The 24,507-nt window shown below is 47.9% G+C and overlaps 1 protein-coding gene across 1 annotated transcript; it reads left to right on the top strand.

Annotated features, from left to right (window-relative positions):
* On the top strand, positions 1 to 19,769 carry LOC144721151 (uncharacterized). Its single transcript, XM_078598546.1, has 6 exons — positions 1 to 251; positions 3,276 to 3,435; positions 4,432 to 4,585; positions 12,736 to 13,356; positions 15,325 to 15,358; positions 19,634 to 19,769. The coding sequence occupies exons 1-6, from the start codon at positions 1 to 3 to the stop codon at positions 19,767 to 19,769; spliced, it is 1,356 nt and encodes a 451-aa protein (XP_078454672.1).
* The last annotated feature ends 4,738 nt before the right edge of the window (positions 19,770 to 24,507 follow it).

The raw sequence follows: 24,507 nt of genomic DNA, 5'->3' as shown, positions 1-24,507 counted from the left end.
ATGGAGGCGGCGAGACGAGGCGCGATGGCGCCCCTGATGGAGCCCTGCGGGGAGGGCTGCTGCGGAGGCGTCGGCGGCGTTGGGGAGCGCCTCCTGCCCCTGAGCCACGCGGCGGCGGCGGCCCCCCCAGGAGCCGAGCCGCGGCTCTACCCGGAGCCCTTCCCCCGCTACCCGGCGCTGAGGCCCGACGTGGCCTCGTGGGATGTGCGCAGCGCTCACGCCCGCGACAAGCAGCAGCAGCAGCAGCCAGGGTAAGGGCAGAGAGCGCGAGAGAGCGAGTTTTGCAGTCGCGGTCGCGGTTTGGAGAGCGGTGGCAGTGACCGGGCGGTTACGCGAAGCGAGCGGCAGCGCAGCGGCACCTGACAAGTTTGCGCGTTGAGCGCGACGAACGGAGTCGATTGCCGTGAAGGCTCGGGCTGTCTGGCTCAGCACAGTTCCAGAACGTCTCCCAATAAAGCTCTCCGGAAACAATGAGCTATAGCCTCGAGTCAGGACTCCGAGCCGAACACCAGGGCTGTAGTTAATGGGATGCGCCGTTCAGAATCACGACGATACGTGAAGGCACCGTTAATTCGTCGCTCGATGTATGGTCACTGATTGTGGCCGGGTGGCGGTATGGCTCTCAACGAGTGGTCTGAAGGTCATAAGTTCAACTCCCGAAGGTGAATCTACTCGGCCCATACTAATATCCGTCAGGCCAAGAAAGTGAATGCCATTGTGCGGGAGGTCAATGCTGACCTGTGTCATTGAAATGTAGAATTTCCACCACTGGCTTAGGATGAGTGCCCCCCTATGTTTAAGGTCATTGTTGGGTCAGGTAAAACCGATCGGGCAATACATGTGCATATTCGATGGGAACCTGGTTACAGAAACCTGGCTACAGAACAAAAATTCTTCAAAAACAAAATCATCAAAAAGAACTACGTGCGGTCAATTTTCGAGTGGCAAGGCCTTGCCTCAGCAAGGCAAACGCCACCCGAACACAGGGTTCTGAGCAGAGAGACACATTGCCGTGCTCTTCCACGTAATTAAAACATAAAATAAATAATTCAAATAGAATAATTTTAAATTACGGCTGTCACATTTGTGGTCACGCTATTTTTTTTGTTATTTTACTGGAGAGTATTACTTTCAAAGAACATTTCCTGAAGCCACATTCTGTGGCGCAAATAAGTGAGCAGAACAGATTTGCTCATTGTGACTCCGGTTATTGAGTCATTCTCACATCATCTTAGCAATGGCTTTTATCAGACGTGGCGCTTGAATAAATGCCTGTGCTAATGCATAACGGGGTTCACTCTTGCATTTTTTTTCCCCAAACCAAAGCGCATTTTAAACAGGCTGCAGAGTTTCGCCTCGCGAAATAACGTGGCTCATTGTAGACACTTTGGACGTAGTGTTATTTTAAAATAAAAGATAATTATGGCTAGACGTGTTTACAACCGCACGGTCCTTGAAACGTAGCTAATGAAAAGATTATAGAAAATCGAATCAACACAACGTTATTGTGCGCGCTTAACCATGCGTGACATGTATAAATGCTCATACTGCTGCCATAACAAGGCTTACATGTTTTGATACGCCCCTAAATGCATAACTGACCCGAATCACAAAAACTAACTGTAAAGTAGAAATGAAAAAAGTTATTTTATGTAATTATGTAATTACGTGTGACTTGCTGCCAATTACGTTGCCTGGTATTTTAGCAGGTCGTAAAAAGAGGGCTTTGGGTCATATGAAAGGAAATTTAAAAGTTTATCCATTGTGGTAGTGCTCATTTTCATCGGTAACCCTGAGCCAGATGTGGAAATTCCACATTTCCATGGCAGTACCCAGTATTTCCACAGTATATCCCAAAAAGTTTTCTCATTTTATTAATTCTATCTATTGCTATGATTGCGTCTACCCAGGACCGTGAGTGAATTCCTTTTAGCCACAGTGTTATCTGGCCTCATTGGCTATATTAATGCTTTCACATGACAAAGCAGCGTGTGTTGTTTCCCGTGCATAGTGGAGTGCAAAGCATAGAGACACATAACAGAACTCAAGTGGATCCATAAAGTTTTAGCGTTCAAATTCGAGATGGGGGTGAGCATCTCATCATGCCTCTGAAGTTGATTTTTTTTACATGTTTTGTGTTACAAGTGGTTAATGTTAACAGTGGATAATTTTAGATTGTCCTGGCCCATGCAATAGGAATGTGGAATTTTCTGCTTCAGACTCAGTGTCACCAATGTAAATGAGCATCACCTCGTGAGCTCGGCTTTACAAGAAGAATGTTAACTGTTTTGTCTTGTGGAAAAAAGTTTTCTCCCTTTAAACTTTAAAGGAATGTGGAATTTCCATCACTGGCTCTGGGCCACCAACGCTTTGACCTTTTGGCCTGAGCTCAGCAGGCTTGAGCCTGGCGAGTACAGTACTTGGGTGGGGAATCATGGTCAGGCATCACCAACCCCCACTGACCAACCTGGACAAGTATGGCCAAATAACCCCGATGACCCGCATCCCATGGGAAAGTGCTCGTCCGGCAGAGAACTGACAAGAGGGCGATACATGTGCAGTACGCTACACGCAAAGGTGCAGCCATGCAAAGTGTGTTCATGCAACTGCTGGTGGAAAGGCCTCCACTGGAATTTGGTCTCTTCTTCCACGCCGGTCAGACATGTCGGAGAGGTGGGAGTGCCCCACACCTTGCTACACCAAACGCGACCTACCAATCGACTGGCTGCGGTGTCATGGGGAATTTAACCCTTTCCCGTTCCAAGACGTCTGCATTTTGCAGGGTGGGTGTCCCGCTTACCGCTGAATCTCGGAACGCACAAGCCGCTCAGCGTTAATTTTATTTAGAGAGGCATAGCACCATTGTTTATAAAGATGTTGTACTAACCGCAGAAAACTGTAGCGACACGAACGCGGTCTATCATTGCTGGCGCCAAACTGTGCCGCACGCCCTCCCGCGTGGTCTTGTGGGAGCCTCGGTACCGGTAAAGTTGTTTTACTTTAGTTTGTCTTCTGGTTCGTTTCGATGACGTACATGTACGTCATCGAAACGGAATCGGAAGAAAGTCTGATGATGTGCGCGTACCGTATGCCGTCGGAACGGGAAACAGTTCAGAAAAACTTGCCCCCATTGTGTCAACTGCCGCGCCGGGAGATGAAACCGCCGACCTCTGGCCTGTGCTCGGCCGTTACGCCGTGGCGGCGGCGCCACCGCCCCACGTGCGTGCACAGTGGACGAACCGACGTTTCGGTCGACTGGCGTTGGCTGTGTGCAGACGGAGGGCCGGGGCGCTGCGAGTTCGGCACAAGCGGCAGGCGCTGCAGGACATGGCTCGGCCCCTCAAGCACTGGCTCTACAAGCACCGGCACAACCCCTACCCCACCAAGACGGAGAAGATCCTGCTGGCCCTTGGCTCCCACATGACGCTTGTTCAGGTGATCCCAGCGGGTGGTGGGGCATTGGGTAGTGGCGCATCGTGATTATATCTCGGCGGTGGCGAGATGTTATCTGCCGTGCCTGGTATACAGGAGGTCGTGGGTCCGATCTCGACCCTGATCCCTGTATACTTGGAGTTTGCGTGTGTCTCTCTCCCCGCGGTTGCATGGATTTTTCTCTGGGTCCCTCAGTTTTACCCTTCACATTTAGAAACACGTGTTTAAGCGTATACGGCTGCTATACATTTCCACGTGATAAGCCACTTTGTTGAGCTATCATTTGTGGCCAGGTTGCTTCTGAAAAAGCTCAATGGGCCTTACTTGGTAAAATAAAAAATAGTTTTTAGTTTATGATCATCGCGTGTATGTTTGTTGAACTTATTTTGCATCGTACGTAGCGAACCGTGCCAATCGGAGGTGTTGGGGCCAGCACCACAAACTCAACACAAAAAGGAGTTCTGAAGAAGAAATTCGTTTTCAAACTTGCCATGATCAACAATCATCATCAGCCGTGGTCAAAACACTGCTCGATGAAAGCCTCCCCAGTAATCCGCCGAAGTTTTGTATCGAATCCATCCATTCGGTTTGTCTGCATATCTGTTGTGTGTTTCCTATATTTTTATTTACGTACTGAATTTTGTCTGCGTGTTCAGCCACCCATCGCTCCATCTCTGTGCCTACTACACATCTTGCATGTGCATCTAGAGCCAGATTCACACGGTCATGTAACAGCGGTGAACCATGTCACCTCGTGCGAGAGGCCTGATTGACGCACCTCCGATTCGCGCGGTTGGCTACGTACGGTGCGAAAAAAGTTCAACGCGCATGTGAAAACGGGCACAAATTCAGCAAAAAATCGACCAAATAGAGCTGTTAAATCTCCGAAGAAATATTAGTTCCGTAACTTTGAGGGGGGGGGGGGGGGGGGTGGATGGCGCGCATCGCGTCGAGGATCGCCGCTTACGCTGCGTCGTCGTGGTTGGCGCCCGGTGCCAGGTGTCCAACTGGTTCGCGAACGCGCGACGGAGGCTCAAGAACACGGTGCGGCAGCCGGAGCTGAGCTGGGCCATGCGGATCAAACTCTACAACCAGTACGTGCAGGGCAACGCCGAGCGGCTGAGCATCAGCAGCGGAGACAGCTGCCCCGAAGGTACGCGCCTCGGATCACCCGCAGCGCCTGCCTAGTCGTGAGTAAGTAAGTAGAACTCATCTTCTTGGTTATTTCGGTAAAGTCACGTAGAAGGGAAGTAATAAAATAATAAAAAAATAAAACATAATAAAATATTATTATATAATATTATTTTATTATTTTATCATGTTTTATTTTTATTATTTTATTACTTCCCTTCTACGTGACTTTACCGAAAGAACCAAGAAGATGAATCCCTGCAGTCACGAAAGCTTTAAATCGAAATTTAAGTAAAACTCAGTTTGGTACGTAGGCTTGCGTGACCAATATTAGTCGCAATAGTTGAAGTGTTTTGCCAAAAAGGGCCCGATGAAGCTGGATGCAATTACCAGTGAAATGTCGTACTCAAATTGTAAATGTCGTGGATTTTATCTCCAACACACCGGTGTGCTAAAGTAGCAACTAATTGTTTACTTGACAAACCTTACTGATTTGTTGTGTCGGGTGGTAGAGGGTTAACGACACATTTATATTTACGAGATCTAACCCACAAAACCTTAATGACGAAGTAAAAGCACCATTCACACAAGGCCTCGCAGCGCTTTGCAACACAATCCCAGTCAAAACCTTTAACATTAAAACTACAAGAAAAGCAACCCTGCACAGACGGATACATGAATTACTGCGCGTGGAATATTAATGAGGAGTCGAAGAATCGTCACAATGACGTCAGAGTTCCCTCGGCCAATTAGCAGGCGTGCATCAACGCACTCCGCACAGCCATTGTTATGAATGTGTCGCATTTCGGTGAAAGTCATTGACTATCGTGGATCCATTATTTATTGTTTTCACCAACTCATTTGTCCCCAAAAATGTCCCGGCTCATTTGCACAAGCCTTGACCACTTCCATTACCCTACATGTAACGATAGCACACAAAGCGTTCGTAACTTCTACATCACGGATTCTCACAGGGGCAATCCGATGCGTGCATCGTGGGGCATAAGAAACGACAGTGCGTACACTCGTGAATGCGGTGTTGGTGCCCGCTGTGAGTTCATCGCTTGATCCGAGCGTGTTTATAGACGGACGGCACGAACCACTTTGGAAGCCGGACCGGCGTCTGTGAGAACACTTGGCGAGTTTCGTGAGCGCCACGAGTATTTTGATTGCGTCCACGCGCGTGCGCTCGTGGTATCAGCGCATCGAGGGGCCCTTGGCACGAGATGTTTTTGGCTGCGGCACGCGACCACAAACATGAAACGCCCGACAATCTACGCAGCTGAATTCTATCACGATTGTGTGAAATAATTGGGCTAATCGACTCATTACAATGGAATGATTGCTTGCCAGCAGTAGTTATACTAATGTGATTATCTATTTTATTTTTTATAATATTTGCTTACACCCCTTATATTTTTTTATTAAATCGGTGCCCCTTGAGCTTCTTGGAGCCCTAAATGCTTAATTTTATTTCTGAATAGCACCAAAGACAAAGATCCCCCGTATAGCCTGTAACAGACTGTTGGAGCAAGTGTTGTTAGCGAGTAGCACCCTATGACACCGGGCACGGCACACGAGGGGGTGGGTGGCCAGCACCACGCCCGGACGCCTTTTTCTCCCTAGTGGCGATGTTCACACATTGCACCAGGTACTCATTTGAGGCTGAGTCGACCTAGGAGAGGCCCAGTACCGATTCAGATAATCGTCACTGGTGTTAGCCGTGAGCGGGAATCGAACTCGGGTAGCCGGGTTCGTAGCGCGTTGCGCTCCCCGTTATTCTGCCCCCCCCCCACCACCACCACTACCACTACCACCACCACTACCACCACATCCCAACAAACCCACACCACTGCCGACTCCCCACTGCCGTTTTGGCATCACCGTATTTTGACGTCCTCTGACACATTTTCACTTGGCCCAGAAACACATGGAAATTACGCCCCTTCGAATGACATGCGAATTGGAAAGTCCCATTTAAAATAGTTTCACCCGATTGAATTCAGCAGAGTACATTGCTAGAAAATCGTAATCGGCCGTTTCACTGAAGGTGAACGTGGATAAAATTAGGGATTTCGTGGAAGGAGAGACCAGTCTGAAATGAGTGAAAACAAGAGAGCAGTTTAGACTTAATCGGAAAGAGGAGTTTGTGATGAAGGGCAGGACACGTGTGCAGAATATACGAGGGCGGGTTACAGAGACAGGCATTCGGAGTGGCAAGCAGAGGTCAGCCACCAAAGGGAGATTGACCTCAAGCCAGATGGTGGGACACTAAGAGCAGGGCTTGTCGGTCCGTTGCAGCAGTCGGGGAATCGTATGCTGGTGGTGATGTGTGGCAGCATCGACAACGTCAACCACCATTACCTTGCATATAGCGTTACCATTCTGGCAGGTGGACAATGGCTCGTGGCATACACGGAGCACTTCGAGGGCTATCTCACCGCCACTGCGGTCGTTTGTTTGGTTGTGCGGCACAGATCTTCGACGTGGCCTCGCGTTGTGCCGCGCGGTTGGTTGGCACGATCAGTCAACCAACCGTTATATCGCACAGCGCCTTTCGCGAGCGGATCGCCGCAAGGTATCAGATTGTGGAACGCTATATCATGAAACATGTTTTCAATATTACTTCAAAAGTACAAAGAGAGAAAACTTTCCCTGCCAGATCGTGGTAGCTCAGTCCACATTGTATCGAGCGCTTTGTAGGCGGATTGCTCTGCTACACCGGCATTTTCCCTCTGCATCACTGGGATATTGAGCAGAGCTGCATCCTACGAATCAGAATCTGTATTTCTACTCGAGGAATCCGATCAGCTATAAAGCTCTTTTTTTCACAGACGTCCAGTCGGGCGGGTAAGAACGTTACAACAACAACAACAAACACAGACACGATACGAGTGCAAAGTAAAAGAGAGGTAAAGAAAATCACCCAGACACATACACAATACAATACTAAACCATCCCCATCCTACCAAAGCCGACTGAGGTATTAACTTATTTTTCAAAAGCGACCTGGCTACAAATTAAGAGGTCAAAAAACTGGCTAATAATTTGGACATTTATAGCAGCAAAATAATCTAAATAGTCTAAACGCGTGTTTCAAAACGTGTAGGGAAAAAATTGGAGGACCCGGATGAAAAAAAAATCCACGCGACCACGGGGAGAGAGACACGAAAACTCCAAATATACAGCAGCTGGCGTCAGGGTTGGGATCGAATCCCCGACCTCCTGCACATAAGGCGAGGTAGTTAACATCTCGCCATTGGCCTGAGAGGTAAGCGGTTAACTTGCGTACGAGGAACCCACGGTCGTTGTAGACATTTGGAAGACAAGATCAGGGCCTTAGTATACCCTTGGTTCTTGTTCAAACTCTGAGAGCAGCGCTTTGTCGACACTAGTGGAGAGGTAGCAAGACTAAAACATACCAGAGAATAGCACATTGCAGTAATCAGCACTAGATGTGTTATGAAACTGTGCATAAATCTCTCTGCATCGGATAGAAACGAGAGAAAAAAAATCTGAGTTTAGCAATATTCCGTAAGGTGAAAAATAAGATGCCGTCGGGACGTTCCTGATATGTTGCCCAAAGGAAAGTTCTCGATCGAAAATAACACAAACAGTTCTCAGCCTCACGCTGAGGATGGTGGGGGGTGGACATCGCCGAGGGCTCATTGAGACAGATTTATTTCGTTGGTTCTGAGGTCTCAAAAGCATCGTCTCAGTTTTTTTTTTATATCAGAATGTGACATCAAAAAGACATTTGACATCAGCGTTTACGATGTCAGCAAGCTCGCGAGTCAGATGTTCCCCGGATTCAGTGCAAGTGTATCCTATACCTTCGATCAGCATCACCCCAGAGGTTTCCAGGGAGAACGGATTCGGACCAGTAATGGAACCTTGTGAACACCCGGAGGTAACTTCTGATCAACACGGGAGGAATTCCCTCTGCAGTTTGAACAAACGGAACATTTCTCTCTGAGTGCTGGGAACTTCTTCATGAACTGAAGACATCGTGCTGTGATTAACACTGTTATACTATATTAACACTGAGTCATAAAACATTAACACTGCGTTTTAAGACATTAACACGAAGTATTGAGACATTAACACTGAGTCTTACGACATTAACATTGAGTTGTCTTAATATAATGTTACTGACTGGCCAGGGATCAGCTCAGCCCATTATCCATCCAGGATGCATCCATCCATAAGTGGTTAACTGCTTAACTGTGCCCCTCCATGAAAAGGTGGAAATTTCCACCACTGGGCTAGCAGTTGCCAGTATAAATAAACACGGCCACTAACTCATCTTACATCGCCAAGACACATTTACCGTCTTGCTTCATTTTTGTTTTGCCCATAACAAATGCGGATTGGCGAGCATTGCGCTGAGAATGACCCTCATTCCGAAAAGATGGAATATATTAATTTACGGAAAGTACAGTCGCTTCCACTTAATTGTATAGAGCGCAACTGCATACGCTGCTTAAATGCATACCATTCAGAACAGCCCCTTTCATTCGGTGGTACTTAAAAATAATTTGATCGAAAACATAGTAAGCCTACAAACATAGTATGCCTACAAACATAGAATGCCTACAAACATACGCAAAGAGAGGCATCTTACACCCATCTTTTCAGTCGCCAGATCGCATTGTCGATGTGAACATCATTAAGTGATGACGACACTGAAAGGCACGTGTCTGTCACTCTACGAATAGAATGACGACATCATCACTGGCGAGGTGTGTGTGTGTGTGTCCACACGCACATTCACTTGATGCGGTCACATGTTCCCAGATCCACCTCGTAGCTCAGGAAACGTGCACATGTTCTGTCTGTGCACGTAGCGAGGTTCATCTTTATTATTTGGATGAAGTATCCTCGCTGTGTGACGCTGTGTTTAGACTGCTTGGCTCACAATCACACGAGTGTGCCTTCCAATCCCAGTCAGAGGGAGACTCGGTCCATCGAGTCACCAGTCGTCTTCCTACTGCCAGAGTAATGTGGAATTTCCACTGCTGACTCAGGTTCACCAAATGGAGGTTTGTGCAGAGACATACTTTTTTTACTCCGGTTTACGGTTTACAAATCAGATCGTTTTTACAAGTTTGAAACTACTGTTTCAAACCATAGTAAGGGTCTGGTGATTGTCCTGAGTCCATACACATGCTGACTTTGCATTACAAAATATTACCATTGGTGTGAATTCCCTCCCTGCCAGATTTATTTGAGTTTAAACAAACGTCTTTGTTTTTCATGGCAGCCAGTTGCACGTCGAGTATTGATTTGTTTTCACTTTTGTCCCCCCGCGGTCCGGCGCTAAACTGTGCATGGTCGTTGCAAAGTGATGCTCGTGTGAATTCAACATTGACGCATCTTGTGCCTTCTCCACTACGCTGGGGCACAAGCACTGCATACAACGATCTATACTGGCAACGTCACGTGCTATATTAATACAGTCAAACCTCTTAATTCGCCGATTTCTATTTCGCAAAAAATCGATTATTTGCGATTTTATATAGGGTATAAGTGGCGGAAGGTCCCACAGTCACGTGTCTTGGTTTGGCAGCCCTGAGCAAGTGGTGGAAAGTCCACAGTACTAGGGCTGGGTCCAGGATCTCCACTTCACAACCACTCCAATATCACATTCCCACAGTGATGCCAAAGTTATTGACCTTGAAGGGATGGTTGCCTGAGTCGACCTCGATTGGGACTAGAACTCACAACAATCATAATTCAATCGAAGTTATGACATACCAAAAAAATCTGTACAAATGGGTTGACAACCTGCTTGCTGTACAGCCCTGTCGGTCGGTGTCTCACACATAACGACAATGCGTGATAACACCTCCCTCGCCTGCAAAGCCCTGCATGTGTGACACCACATCTGGATCTGATGTGGTGCAGACAGAAAACACCCACACCATGTCCTAAATGAACACCGTCTCCCAAAAGTAAAGTTACATAGCCCATCATTTGCTCGCACTCACCCTGCGTGCAGTTTGCAAGCATAGTATTTGGCTATCTGTAGCACATGCCATCACACTTGACACAATGCGTTACAACACGAGCGGAGTATACAGATTCGCCTTGTGCTTGAGTCACAACTTGGCTGCAAACACAGTATATATATAGCGGCTCACTGTTGTAAGAAAGACGCAATCCCAAAAAATATATACGGAAAGTTTGTTTTTATTACATTACAACAACAATATCAATCTACAACAATGTGAACAATAACGTCTGCTTTTGTAAAACAAACACATCAAATAAATACATAAAACACTCAACTAGCACCAAAAGGTTATACTGTAGGCCGCAGCATTTTATGGCAGCTGGGCTGTCGAGGTTGGACATGGGGTGGGCCCCTACCATGCACTACTGCCTGCCCTATACTGTGATGCAGAGATGTTAACTACCCTCGCCTGGCATGCAGGAGATCGTGGGTTCGATCCCGACCCTGACGCCTGCCATATATTTGGAATTTGTATGTCTCTCTCCCCGTGGTCGCGTGGATTTTTCTCCAGGCCCTCTGGTTTTTCCACCCACATTTAGAGTATTTAGCTGCTAGGAATGTCCACATGATAAGCCATTTCGTTGAGCTATCATTTATGGCCAGGTCGCTCCTGAAAAAGCGCTACATAGCTCAGTGGGCCTTACCTGGTGTAAAATCAAATAAATAGTTCAGTTTGGACATGGATTGGGCCCGACCATGCACTACTGCCTGCCCTGTGCTGTGATGCAGCCAGCGTCCCATTCATCCCTCCTCCGCCGTGATCACAGCTGACAAGAGCTCCAGGGTGGCGGTGATGCCGCTAGAGGGCACCGTAGTGATGTGCCTGAAAGTCACGTGGCTGTAACTTTCCAGTCTTGTCTTTGGTATTTCGGCAAAGGTTTTAAACCCGTGCGAGGTACACATCTGATGATGATTGCTTGTGTTGCAGTCGAAACGTCGTGAGAATTTAATTGTTTTATATTTGTATTATTTTATTGTTTCCCTTCTACGTGACTTTACCGAAAGAACCAAGAATATGATTTGTTTTCCGTATAACAGCCTCTATTTTCATTTTATTTAGTTTGATTCGTCTTTTAAAACATATCCATACAATCTTCACATTTGTAACCAGTCTGATGACCCTTCAACCGTCTAAAGTAACGTGGGGTCATCGAAATATCTTGATGATTCAGAGGTGGGCTGCCCCAGTACCGTTATATCCGTTTTCTTAACAAAACCCCAATGTTTACACGACGACCAAATTAAGCCCATTTACAGTTTGGGTTGTTATTTAGATTGCTTGTTATAAATCACAAATATATAACATTCTGAATATATAAGACAGGCAAAACCCACAACTGAACCTACCGAAAGTAACACGCTTAGTCTGGATCGCGCCAAGCAATGCTCCAGCACGGCTCTAACCTGGCACCGCCTGGAGACGCAGCTCGTGCCCAGGTAGAGGAGCTCTGCACGCTGCCCAACTTGCTGACCCTCCACTTCTGGACTTTCTGACCCGCCCCTACTTGGCATCTGTGAAAAGAGCTTCATAGCTCATCGGATTCCTCCAGTATGAATACAGATTCTGACCTTTGAGCTTGGTATTACGTTTTCATTTAACCCCCCCCCCTAAATGCCCCCAAAATGAACCCCATCATTACATGCAGGACTCAGTGTATATTCTCACGTGAGAAAGTAGAATGATTTAGGGGACCCTTCTTTTAATTTACGAGTGAGTTGGGAGAAGAGATGTCGAACTAGACATGTAGATGTCGCCAGATGAGTGAAGTGTGGGCAAACGTGGGAGATGAAGTGACATGAGATGTAGCTGAGCATTGCGGACAGGAGAGATGCTGACAAGATAAAAACGAGAGTGGATTAGTTGGAATGTCTGTTATATTTATTCGGATTTGAATTCAGAGTTTTGGAATTTCAACTGCTGACTCAGGTCCACCAATGGAGGTTTGAGCAGAGAGGCATTATATTTGTTTTACTCCGGTTTACAAGTAAGATAGTTTTTACAAGTTTGAAAGAACCGTTTAAAACCATAGTAAGGGTCTGGTGATCGTCCTGATTTGGATTTTAATTCGGGAGGGGGGGGGGGCGGAGATGAGAACGGCGTCACCTCTCAACACGGAGTCGTTCCACGCACGGCCTAACGCCCTCGCCGATTTCAGACGGCGAGGTCCTCTGCACGGAGGACAACGAGGACGAGGCGAGGCGCAAGGACGTGGAGGACTCGAGCCTGACGGTGGAGAACGTGAGCCGGCAAGGGCAGGACCGCGCCTTCCCTCGCAAGTACAAGAACAGCCTCCTGCACCGCTACCTGAGGGACTCGTGCAAGCACGCGCTCGCAGGACGCGGCGCTGCCGCGACGGCGGTGGTGGCGGCGGCGGTGCAGGAGGGACCCGGGGGAGCGCACCACAACAACCACCACCACCACCACGCGCAGCACCACCACCACCTCCACCACCACGCGCAGCACCTCCATCACCATAATCAGCAGCAGCAGCACCAGCAGCAGCATCAGCTGCACCACAATCACCACCATCACCACCACCTGCTTCACAGTCACAACAGTAGCAGCAGCGGCATCAGCATCAACAACAACAACAACATCATCAACATCGTCGGGAGCAACGGCGCCAGCGGGCACCACCAGCAGGACGTGATGCGCCATCAGCGCGAGGCCCGTCGGAGCAGTCACCCGGCGTCGCTGAGCTCGGCGTGCTACGAGGACGGATCCCTGTCGCCCGTGTCCAGCGAGTCGGAGAGGAGGCAGCAAGCTCCGGCCGCCGGTAATGCACGCGGCCTCTCCGCGCTTCCACAGCGGCATCAACATACGGCTCATGACGATGGCACCACCCCCACCCCCCCCTACACCACACCACCCTCCGTGACCTAAATTCACTTAAATTTCGATTTAAATTTCGATTTAAAGCTTTCGTGACTGCAGGGATTCATCTTCTTGGTTCTTTCGGTAAAGTCACGTAGAATTGAAATAATAAAATAATAAAAATTAAACATAATAAAATAATTCTCACCACGTTTCGGCCACAACACAAGCAGCCGTCCTCAGGTGGAGAACAGGTCTGTCGAGGAGACAGAGTCTGAATGACAAGCCCCAGGCTTGGAGCGACTATTTAAGCTGGGATGGAGGGGGCGAAGAGCGCCTTGACAAAATAATTTGCATATCAAGATGAATCTAGCATATTTATGGGAAATGCAGATATGCGATTAGTACTACTTGTGCAACGCGTAGGAGGTAAATTCACTTCCCAAGCGATATGTTGTGCCAGTGTGGATGAGGGATTTGCGGGTGTATGGCACTGCTGCGAGAGTGCAAAATACACCGATTCGTAGTCTGCGATATTGTCCCGTATATATTTTTTTCTAGATTTGAAGCCGTATATTTTTGTGAGGCTATGAAGACAAGCTACGTGTCACGAGGTGGATGTGGGGTGCCAATGTAATGGTCAGAACAGTGTTGCCAAGCTGTCATGAGGTCGCGCTCACTACACGCAAAGTGCTTGCCGCACATGAACCACGATACCTCGCTGATCTCGTCAGGGAGTATAAAGCATCATACGAACTCCGGTCACCGCATCGCGCGCTTTCAGATGCGCTTCTGTGGCCGTCTGGAAAGCTCTTTCTTACGACATTAGGAAGCCACTGGGGCTATGCACTTGTAAATCGAGATTGAAAATTCATTTCTTTAGTGCTGCTTTTTGTGTTTAGTCTGTTGTCCTCCACCCCCCGCACCTCTGATTAGTGTGGATGGTTACGTATGGTGCAAAAGAAATTCACACATACAGTACGATATGGCTGTAATTAAGCACTGCCTATAAACACAAATCTGTTGTCAGTCTGAAAGCTCGATGGAGAATTGCAGGTGAGAGCTTACAATTGACAGGTGTCTGGAATTCAAAGTCAACAGTTGAGTGGACAATTGTCATCTCCACTGGTGGCCCTAAACCAACAGCGACATTTCCACGTTCCTATGACTGATGCAAGTCTCTCGATAGGAGAACCGCTGATTTATGATTTCAATCAAACCTCACCAAGCTGAGACTGCCAATAGTTTTCGTGTACGTCAGGTGGTGAGCAAGGTACGAGAACCAGCGGCTCGGCAGTACGTGGGCTTGTGTGCTGTCGTTCATTGAAATTCTCGAACCTGAGAATAACACGCAGCTCTAAAATAATCGGTACGTTTATACGGCCGAGTGGTGCTATGGTTAGATCTCTCGAATGGCAATCGGCTACTCATTTTTTTGCAGTTTCAAATGTCAGTCGTGTATCTCATTATAGGGGGGGGACGAAGTGCCACTTTGTGGAAGTCACGTGGAGATTTGATATGAATGAACTCGCCTCTGCCAGAGTAATGTGGATGTTCGTCACCGGTTCAGAGGCACTAAAAGACAAGAGCTACTGTCGCTTGCTCATTCGAGGATGGAGAAACTTTGACGAGAGGACATTCATTCGGCTTGGATAATTGCCCAGCTGAAATCAGATAATTAAGTGCAATTTAATCTTATAAAGGACGTTAAATATGTTTCACCTCTTTGAAGAATATGTATTTAAATAAAATGTGTGCACCCACATGGTATGATTTCTATTTAAACCACGCACACAAGAACACTGCTCTCATTATTGTTAAACATTTCATATTCAGCATTTTGGTCAATTTACTGGCATCCTCTTAAAACGGAATTCTTCACTCGTTCTGCGCACCTTACCATGCCATGGCATTGTTTTCCTTTTTCAAGGTGCAGCCAAAATTCTGGAGCAGAATTCTTTAAGGTAATTGAATATTCTTGTACCACTTGCACCCCAGGGTTTGACACTATGGTGGCAAACGCGTTATTATGAGCATGCACAGGGCGAATTCTACTCACAACCATGGACCTGCCACTACGCGTGACTGACACCCATCTAACGATAGTCGCCTAAACTTCCTGTGAAAGTTTGTTTAACGCAGCCAACAGAGGTGCGTGTATGTAAAACGAAGTGGTCTATTTTAGTTTCATTTTTCTTTTGTCAGTGTTGGCATCATTATTTTATACAAAGTCAATGAGGCTCTGTGCTCACTCGAGTTGGCATTTATTTTGATTGGTGGTCAGTAATGGAAATTCCACATTACAATACAAGTGGCCAATTTGTCCGTCCTCTAATCACTCTTCTTTCCCTCAAAGTAACACTCATTTGACTGATCCCAGGAGGATAATGGATTGAGTTGATCCACAAAACTTCAAGTTGTTTTTCAAGCACCATGAATCCAGGACTGGCTGGCCACGTACATTCATACTTTGATTTCCATGTGGGGTATCAATTAAATGTGCAATGTTCAGATACATTGGAATAAAATGTCCCCGCACTGCTGCTGGCAGACGATTTACACAATAGCCCTTGAATGGATTGTGTTAAAGTGAAAACTAAATTAACAAAATAACAAATGTGATATGAGGCCAACGACAAAATAAATAAATTCTCAGCTCTCAAAGATCGCAGGGTTTAGTTTATTTATCCTTTACAAGAAGTAAGACTATATATCTCGTTGCCATATTGGCAAACTTTAAAAGCTTGAAAAACAATGGAATTATAATGACCCCGAGAGGGAAAAACTAACTTAATGATTTTGCCGGTAAGCATTTGTCATATATTTGGGTAAATCCCATTTGGCTGTGCTTGCACTAAAACTGTGTATCTGCGTATAATTTGTGGAAATTGCATATAATTTTTACTGATGGTCCATGTATTGTAAATGTACGTAAACATGCCCAATGAAGTTACGCATTTGTTGCAAACATGAACGCCGTCGCGTGCGTGTACGTGACAAAGCCACAATTTCTCCATTCTCAAACGAGTGATTGGATGCTGCTCGTGACTAAGAGTTGCCTTGATCCGGTGGCAAATATTCACATTCCCATGGCAGATGCCAGAATTTTTATGGGATGGCCACCGTTGACTTTCCTAAATGTGGTACTCATTTTTTAGGCCTCAGATGAATGATGAGCTGACCCGGTTTTAAATCTACAACCTTCCAATTGTCTTCCAACTGCTCGAGTAACGGTGCCAGTTGCCTTTACAGGCAATAATACATCCCAGAAGTGTCAATCTAGTAGTGCATGGATGCTTCTCCGCACTTCACCGTGCTGGTCAGCAGAGGTGTGGACTCGAGTCATGTGACTTGGACTCGAGTCAGACTCGAGTCATGAATTTGATGACTTGCGACTCGACTTGGACTTGCATAACAATGACTTTGTCCCACCTATGAGATGTGGACTCGAGTCATGTGACTTGGACTCGAGTCAGACTCGAGTCATGAATTTGATGACTTGCGACTCGACTTGGACTTGCATAACAATGACTTTGTCCCACCTCTGCTGGTCAGTGTGGGTTGGTGAAGAGGAGACCCAGGTCCGCTTCACTCGCCACTGACGTTTACCTTGGCCGGTAGTTCGAACGCAGGTCGCAGGCTCAGCGGTTTAGCATCCTCGCTACTGTGGCGCTGGTCTGCTCCCCATTACACACTTTAATGGTTCGAAATAGATGAAGCTGTGTGCCGAGACGTCACCCTACAGACGCGTGGAGATCATGGCAAATGATGAACATGGTTTCCTGCATCTGTGTGTTTTACCCTTTGCCCACTCCCATTCCTCTCACCCACCAACTTGCCCACCCATCCATTCACCAACACTCGCACGTCAACACACTAAAATTCACACCCCACACGCACACATTCCACAAATCCAAACAACACCAACAATGAAACAATCAATACACACAATTCCACCCACCCACCTACACGCCAACACGTGCACGTTCCTACCCACATACCAACCCAATCATACAACCACCCACTCACCTACCCACCTGTCCACATGCCCGACCACCATCCCACTCATACACCCACCCGCTGCACAAACCCACCCGCTGCACAAACCCACCCGCTGCACAAACCCACCCGCTGCACAAACCCACCCGCTGCACAAACCCACCCGCTGCACAAACCCACCCGCTGCACAAACCCACCCGCTGCACAAACCCACCCGCTGCACAAACCCACCCGCTGCACAAACCCACCCGCTGCACAAACCCACCCGCTGCACAAACCCACCCGCTGCACAAACCCACCCGCTGCACAAACCCACCCGCTGCACAAACCCACCCGCTGCACAAACCCACCCGCTGCACAAACCCACCCGCTGCACAAACCCACCCGCCCCTCTGCACACCATACACCCGCTCGTACTCCTACCTGCCCACTCGCGCACTCTCACTCTCACTCACCCACACACTCACACGTACACACTCACACACACTCACACTCACACGCACACACCCACACTCACACACTCACACGTACACACTCACACACACTCACACGCACACAATCACTCACACTCACACACACACACTCACACACTCACACACACACACACACACCCACACTCTCACACTCACACACACACACTCACACACTCACACACACACACTCACACACACACACTCACACACACTCACACGCACTCACACGCACACTCACACACACACACGCACTCTCACACGTACACACTCACACACTCACACTCACACACTCACACGCACTCACTCACACACTCACACGTACACACTCACACACACTCACACTCACACGCACTAACACACACACTCACACACTCACACACACTCACTCACACACACTCACTCACACACACTCACTCACACGTACACACTCACACACACTCACTCACACGCACTAACACGCACACTCACACACTCACACGTACACACTCACACGCACTCACTCACACGCACACACTCACACACACTCACACACACTCACTCACACGCACACACTCACACGCACACACTCACACACACTCACACGCACTAACACGCACACACCCACACTCACACGCACACAATCACACACACTCACTCACACGCACACACCCACACTCACACACTCACACGCACACACCCACACACACTCACACGCACACTCACTCACACGCACTAACACGCACACACCCACACTCACACACACTCACTCACACACACTCACTCACACGCACACACTCACACACACTCACTCACACACACTCACACACTCACACACTCACACACACTCACACGCACTAACACGCACACACCCACACTCACACACACTCACTCACACACACTCACTCACACGCACACACTCACACTCGCACACACTCACACACACTCACTCACACACACTCACACACTCACACACTCACACACACTCACACGCACTAACACGCACACACCCACACTCACACACACTCACTCACACACACTCACTCACACGCACACACTCACACACACTCACTCACACACACTCACACACTCACACACTCACACACACTCACACGCACTAACACGCACACACCCACACTCACACACACTCACTCACACACACTCACTCACACGCACACACTCACACTCGCACACACTCACACACACTCACTCACACACACTCACACACTCACACACTCACACACACTCACACGCACACACTCACACTCACACACACTCACTCACACACACTCACTCACACGCACACACTCACACACACTCACTCACACACACTCACTCACACGCACACACTCACACTCGCCGCACACACTCACACACACTCACTCACACGCACACACTCACACACTCACACTCACACACACTCACTCACACGCACACACTCACACGCACACACTCACACACACTCACACGCACACACACACTCACACGCACACTCACTCACACGCACACACTCACACTCACACACTCACTCACACGCACACACTCACACTCACACGCACACACCCACACTCACACACTCACACGCACTCACTCACACACACTCACTCACACGCACACACTCACACACACTCACTCACACACACTCACACACTCTCACACTCACACACACTCACACGCACACACTCACACGCACACACTCACACACACTCACACGCACACACCCACACACACTCACACGCACACTCACTCACACGCACTAACACGCACACACCCACAACTGCTCACCCACAGTGGACAGAAGCGAGGGCCGGGCGACCCGTCCAGCTACTGGAACGAGCTGCACGCGGCCATGGCGCTCACCAACCTGGGCACCGCGAGCCGAGCGGGGCTCGGCGCTGGCCGGGGCAGCTCCGCCGTGGCCCCGTAGGCCGCCCTGGGCCCCCTGATAGGGGCACCGGCGGCGCATGTCCGCGGGCCTCACGGGGACCGCTCGTGGAACAACCTTTGGCACCATTTAGATTTGTACGTAATGTATATGTCGGCGTGTAAATTTGTATGTAGGTGTACATATGTACTTGCGTCTGTCTGTCTCTGCGGGGAGCGGTGGCGCAACGGTTGGCGCTAGGAACCCGGCGGCGAAGACCCGAGTTCGATTCCCGCTCACGGCCACCACCAACACCGGTTATCTGAACCGGTCGTGGGCGTCCTCTAGGTCGACTCAGCCTCAAATGAGTACCCGGTGCGGTGTGTTAAACATTACCACTGGGGAGAGACAAAGGCGGCCGGGGCGTGGTGTTGGCCACCCACCCCCTCGTGTGCCGTGCCGGCCTTCGTAGTGCGCCTGTCAAGGCTCCACAAGGGATCTTTGTCTGTCTGTGTTTATACCAAGGCCGTAGCCATGGAGTCAACATTGGGGGGTACCAAATCTTCCAGGGGGTCTGGGGGTCTCCCCCCCCCCCCCCCAGAAAAAAATCTAAATTTGAAAACTAATTTCCTGCCTAAAATATAAAAACAATTCGCGAACACATAGGATGGACTTTTATTTATTTTTTACAATAATGTCTAATAGTGTATTGTATTTATTACATTGCTCTGTTTTTTCTTTTTTACCTTTTCTTGTTTCATTGTATGTAATGGCAGAGATTAGGGATTGATAAAGTACAACCATAACCACAATCATATAAACAGAAATCTATTTTATAGCAATATATTGGGGGGGGGGGACATTTTGAGCATATTTGAATATTGGGGGGGGGGATGTGTCCCCCCCATTTTCTATCATAATTACGGCCTTGGTTGATACTGTCTACTGCCGTGCGTGCGAGTGTATGTACGGTATAAGTAGACACACGCACACACCTACAGGAGGCCGAGTGGTCAGTGTGCTCGCCACTGAGCCGGTGTGCACGGAGTCCGAGGGTTCGATCCCCGCGAGGACCGTCCGGTGACATCGGCGGGGCATTACCGAAGCGCGTCGTCTTCTGTGAACCGCGGTGGGTGGGGGGGGAGGGTTTGAGGACGTTAAACACCCTGTGACATTGTCCACTGAAGCAGAGGTCATTTCCGGTGTTACGAACGGGAGATTTGAAAAATCTGCGTCAGAAGAGAGAGAGAGAAGAAAGAAAAAGCCACCAACCAACAACACCGATGATCGTCGCCAAATAAAAGAACGTTTCATTGAACGCACATTGTACGCGGAGGGCGGTCAAACCGCGTTGGGAACGACTGCGCTGACCCAACGCTGAGCTTATTTGACGGCCTCGTCTTTACGTGCCAGTCTTAAAATAAGTGCACTGATTGTCTCGGGGTGCTGACTGTATATTAAAACAAAAATAGGAATAAAGAAAGATGTGTGGGTGTTTCTCTTTTTTGCTTCTGGCCTGCAGCACTCACGGGTTGTATCGCATGTCCGACGTTTCGCTCCCAGGAGCTGGAAGCTTCAATTCACTTTCACGATTCAGTTCCTGAAGAAGCTCCGAGCACTTGGATCGAAGTGTCGGACATCGTGCCGAACAACACGCAGCATCAACCCAACACATCTGCGCACATTCATGACATATCATGGGAAGAATATGTCTCAATATCTTCTGGCAGAGAGGGGAGTTGCGTGTAAATTAATTGACTTAGCAGTGCATTATGACTGTGCCGACATCAGCAAGGACGTTCAATGTTCCGGGAAGATTTACAGATTTCACAGCCACAGCACAACAAGAGGACGGTGCAGGGAAACAAGGACAGGTGGCAACCGTAGTCCTAGACCCTGTCACAACAATTTTCAAGAAAAAGCAATTGCGTGTGGCAGTGTTGTTAGCGACCAAACTATAACATAATTGTCCTTGTCAGTGGCTGCAATCACCGCATTAGAGGAATAAATGAGATGTATAGAATCAGTCAATGACCTATGAGCCATTTGGTTCTTATTCAAAACTTCAATCATGTTTTGGTCCCCCCCCGCCCCCCCAATGTATTCCAATTGCGCTATCACCAGCAATGTCATGGGACAGATAATCCATTTTGAGACCTTACAGGGCAGAGGCACCCTACGTGTTGGGGAAAGGCTATGGGAGACATTTGTTTGAGGGATTCTGAAATTATCTTCAAGTGACCCCCCTCCCCGATCGACAGCATGGCCGGCCCTCTCCCCCACACTCTGCTCTGAGAAGGTCACGTGACGCTTACGCCGAATTTCGTTCTCAGCTGGAGTTCCACCGGAGAAAGTTTAAGACGGAAAGTATTTTTATTTTGCCATCGCTGGCGACTGAGCTGAGACAATGGACTCACCACACCTGACCAGCCGGTTCAGTTGTGGGTGCCTGACCAGGTTTAAACCGAGGTTCTCCCAGCTGTTTGTTTTTATATCATCTGAAACGAAAGCACATTTATACTTTTGGTTGTCTTGTACATATCTTAATTGTTGTTTTACGCTGCCCATGTGACACATTAAGAAACACGCTTCATGCTCGAACATGTTACCTCAGAGGACGTTGATGTAACATTCACAATGCACTTTTAGACAATGCGTGTAGGCCATCCACCATCTTGCATAGTCATCTTCAACACAAAGTTGTTTTTTTATGAACGTCATGCCAGTATTTTTGTAACCATATTTCATATGTGAGCAAATGTTTGTTGTGCTTTTCGTTGGAATGTTTACCAAGTTTACACATTTTCTCTTGTAAACTACAGCCTCAGACTTGTTTTTAATCCCCTTGCTTCACAATGCAATATTCATGTCGTGTGTTGTAAAAACAGTTTGGGTTTTAATACAAATAGGCACGCAAGTGATCTTATTTGTTCTGGAGCATTCAATTCTTTTTTATTGATTAAAGTTCGCATTCGGGTTTCTTGAAACTTGATGATGAAAAACATAATATTCGCCACACAATATTTGCCACGTCTGCAAATGCATGATTTTAATCGGTTTTTCCATTTCTCAATTCAGAGATGACACCATTAGAATTAATGGTTTTCCTATCAGAATGTCTGAGATTGTATGTACATACACGGACAAACCTGTTTTAATGACCCCGTTATAAGCAGAAACTAATGCGAATTTCACGTGCATATGGAGCTTTGTATTGTGAAAGGTTGATTTAAAAAAAAACACATTGGAATGCGTGCAGATATATCAAGGCAATTCCATGGCATGGGTTGCACGTTCTCCCACGATGTTACTGACGCACACTTAACACAACAACAACAACAACGACGCTTGTGTGTGATGTTCCAATCATCATACCTCCATGTGTGTGTCTTGTTTTGCACAACGCTGTTCTAATTGTGCCAGCGGTGTCACGTCACGACATGAAGTGTCCATTCCGAACTCTCATAAAGCACAGGGTCACCCCGGGCCCTGTGGAAGAAGTCACCATAGAACTACTTCTGAGGTCCCATCAAGTGACCCTTTTGACCCATACACTTCCCCCCAGGCGCTGCTGTAGACAAATTCCTTGCGAAGAGGCAGCGCAATTTTTTTATTCTCAGCGATGGAATTTTTGTCAGAGTCAACTAAACATCGACACGATAGTGCGTTGTTTTTGTGCTGTACGCCTTTTGGCGTCCTCTGGTCTAACACCCTTTGAGACTAGGCTCCAAAAAAAGCTGTCTCTGTTGTGGACTAATTCGTTTCAAAAACTGCATATATTATCGGAGTATGTGTTTTGTTTGCATTCTGACCACAAGTATTGTGGTTAATGCAGACATGATTCCTTGTAAAATGTTTCAGTTTGGTGTTTTAACATCTTAACACCTGTTTTGTTGCCAGAGACTATACACTCGATATTATCGTGGCATCAGAGTTGGCTATCGGAGTTAGAACTCAGGATCTCGGCAGTATTGGCGAAGTGCCTTTGCCCCTTTCAGTTGGATTAAGGCATCGTTGATATTAAAAAAATAAACGTGTCTCCGAATTTGCACATCATCTATATTTAAACCGAAGCTCATTCGCAACAATGAGCTCATACGATTACTTAAATGTCTACGTATCAATTATCGTCGGTGGAAAGAAAGTAATTTCATCTCCCTTTAAATGATTCCCTCTTAACGAAACATTTTCCAGGCTCGTGTCGACATATTCAAAAAACGCCCAACTGTTGAATAATACGTATTCCGCAGGCCCGATTGACACTGCCCACCTCATCCATCACTTGGCCGCGTCTTATTTATTAATATTTCCATGTGAGGACAGCACTGTCTGGTTCTCTAATTGCCATTCCCAACACGTGCTGCTTGTAACACAGTGGCGGGCCGAGGTCACGTGCTGGCATTCTCCTGGATGAGAGCACCACGTGGGACCGTGGGAGGAAAGGGTTAGGGTCGGATGGGAACACGTGTTTGGGTGAAGAACTGCCGTGCCTTAGGGACGTCCTCTTCAAGTCTACTTCGCTGCGTGCATCTGCAATCGTGAACCGACTCCCACACTCATAAATCCATCAGCCCACCTCCCGGCATACGAGAAGGAGGAATTCCTCTGTCGGTCGGTGGAGGGAGCGGGGCATCGGCGTCGGTTCGAGTCCGCCAATCATTGTTGGGGAGAAAGATGTCACGCGCAACCCATTGTAGTCGATGGAATTGTCAAAAAGCACGATTATTCATTAATCCAGCCGTTCCTGAAGAAGCTCCCCCTCCCCACCTTTAGCACGTGGAGTGAAACGTCGGACAATCGT

Source organism: Lampetra planeri, chromosome 10 (genome assembly GCF_965212315.1).
Source record: "Lampetra planeri chromosome 10, kcLamPlan1.2.h2, whole genome shotgun sequence".
In the NCBI taxonomy this organism is placed as follows: Eukaryota; Metazoa; Chordata; class Hyperoartia; order Petromyzontiformes; family Petromyzontidae; genus Lampetra; species Lampetra planeri.
Note: the sequence above shows the minus strand (reverse complement) of the source record. Positions and strands in the feature narration are given on the sequence as shown.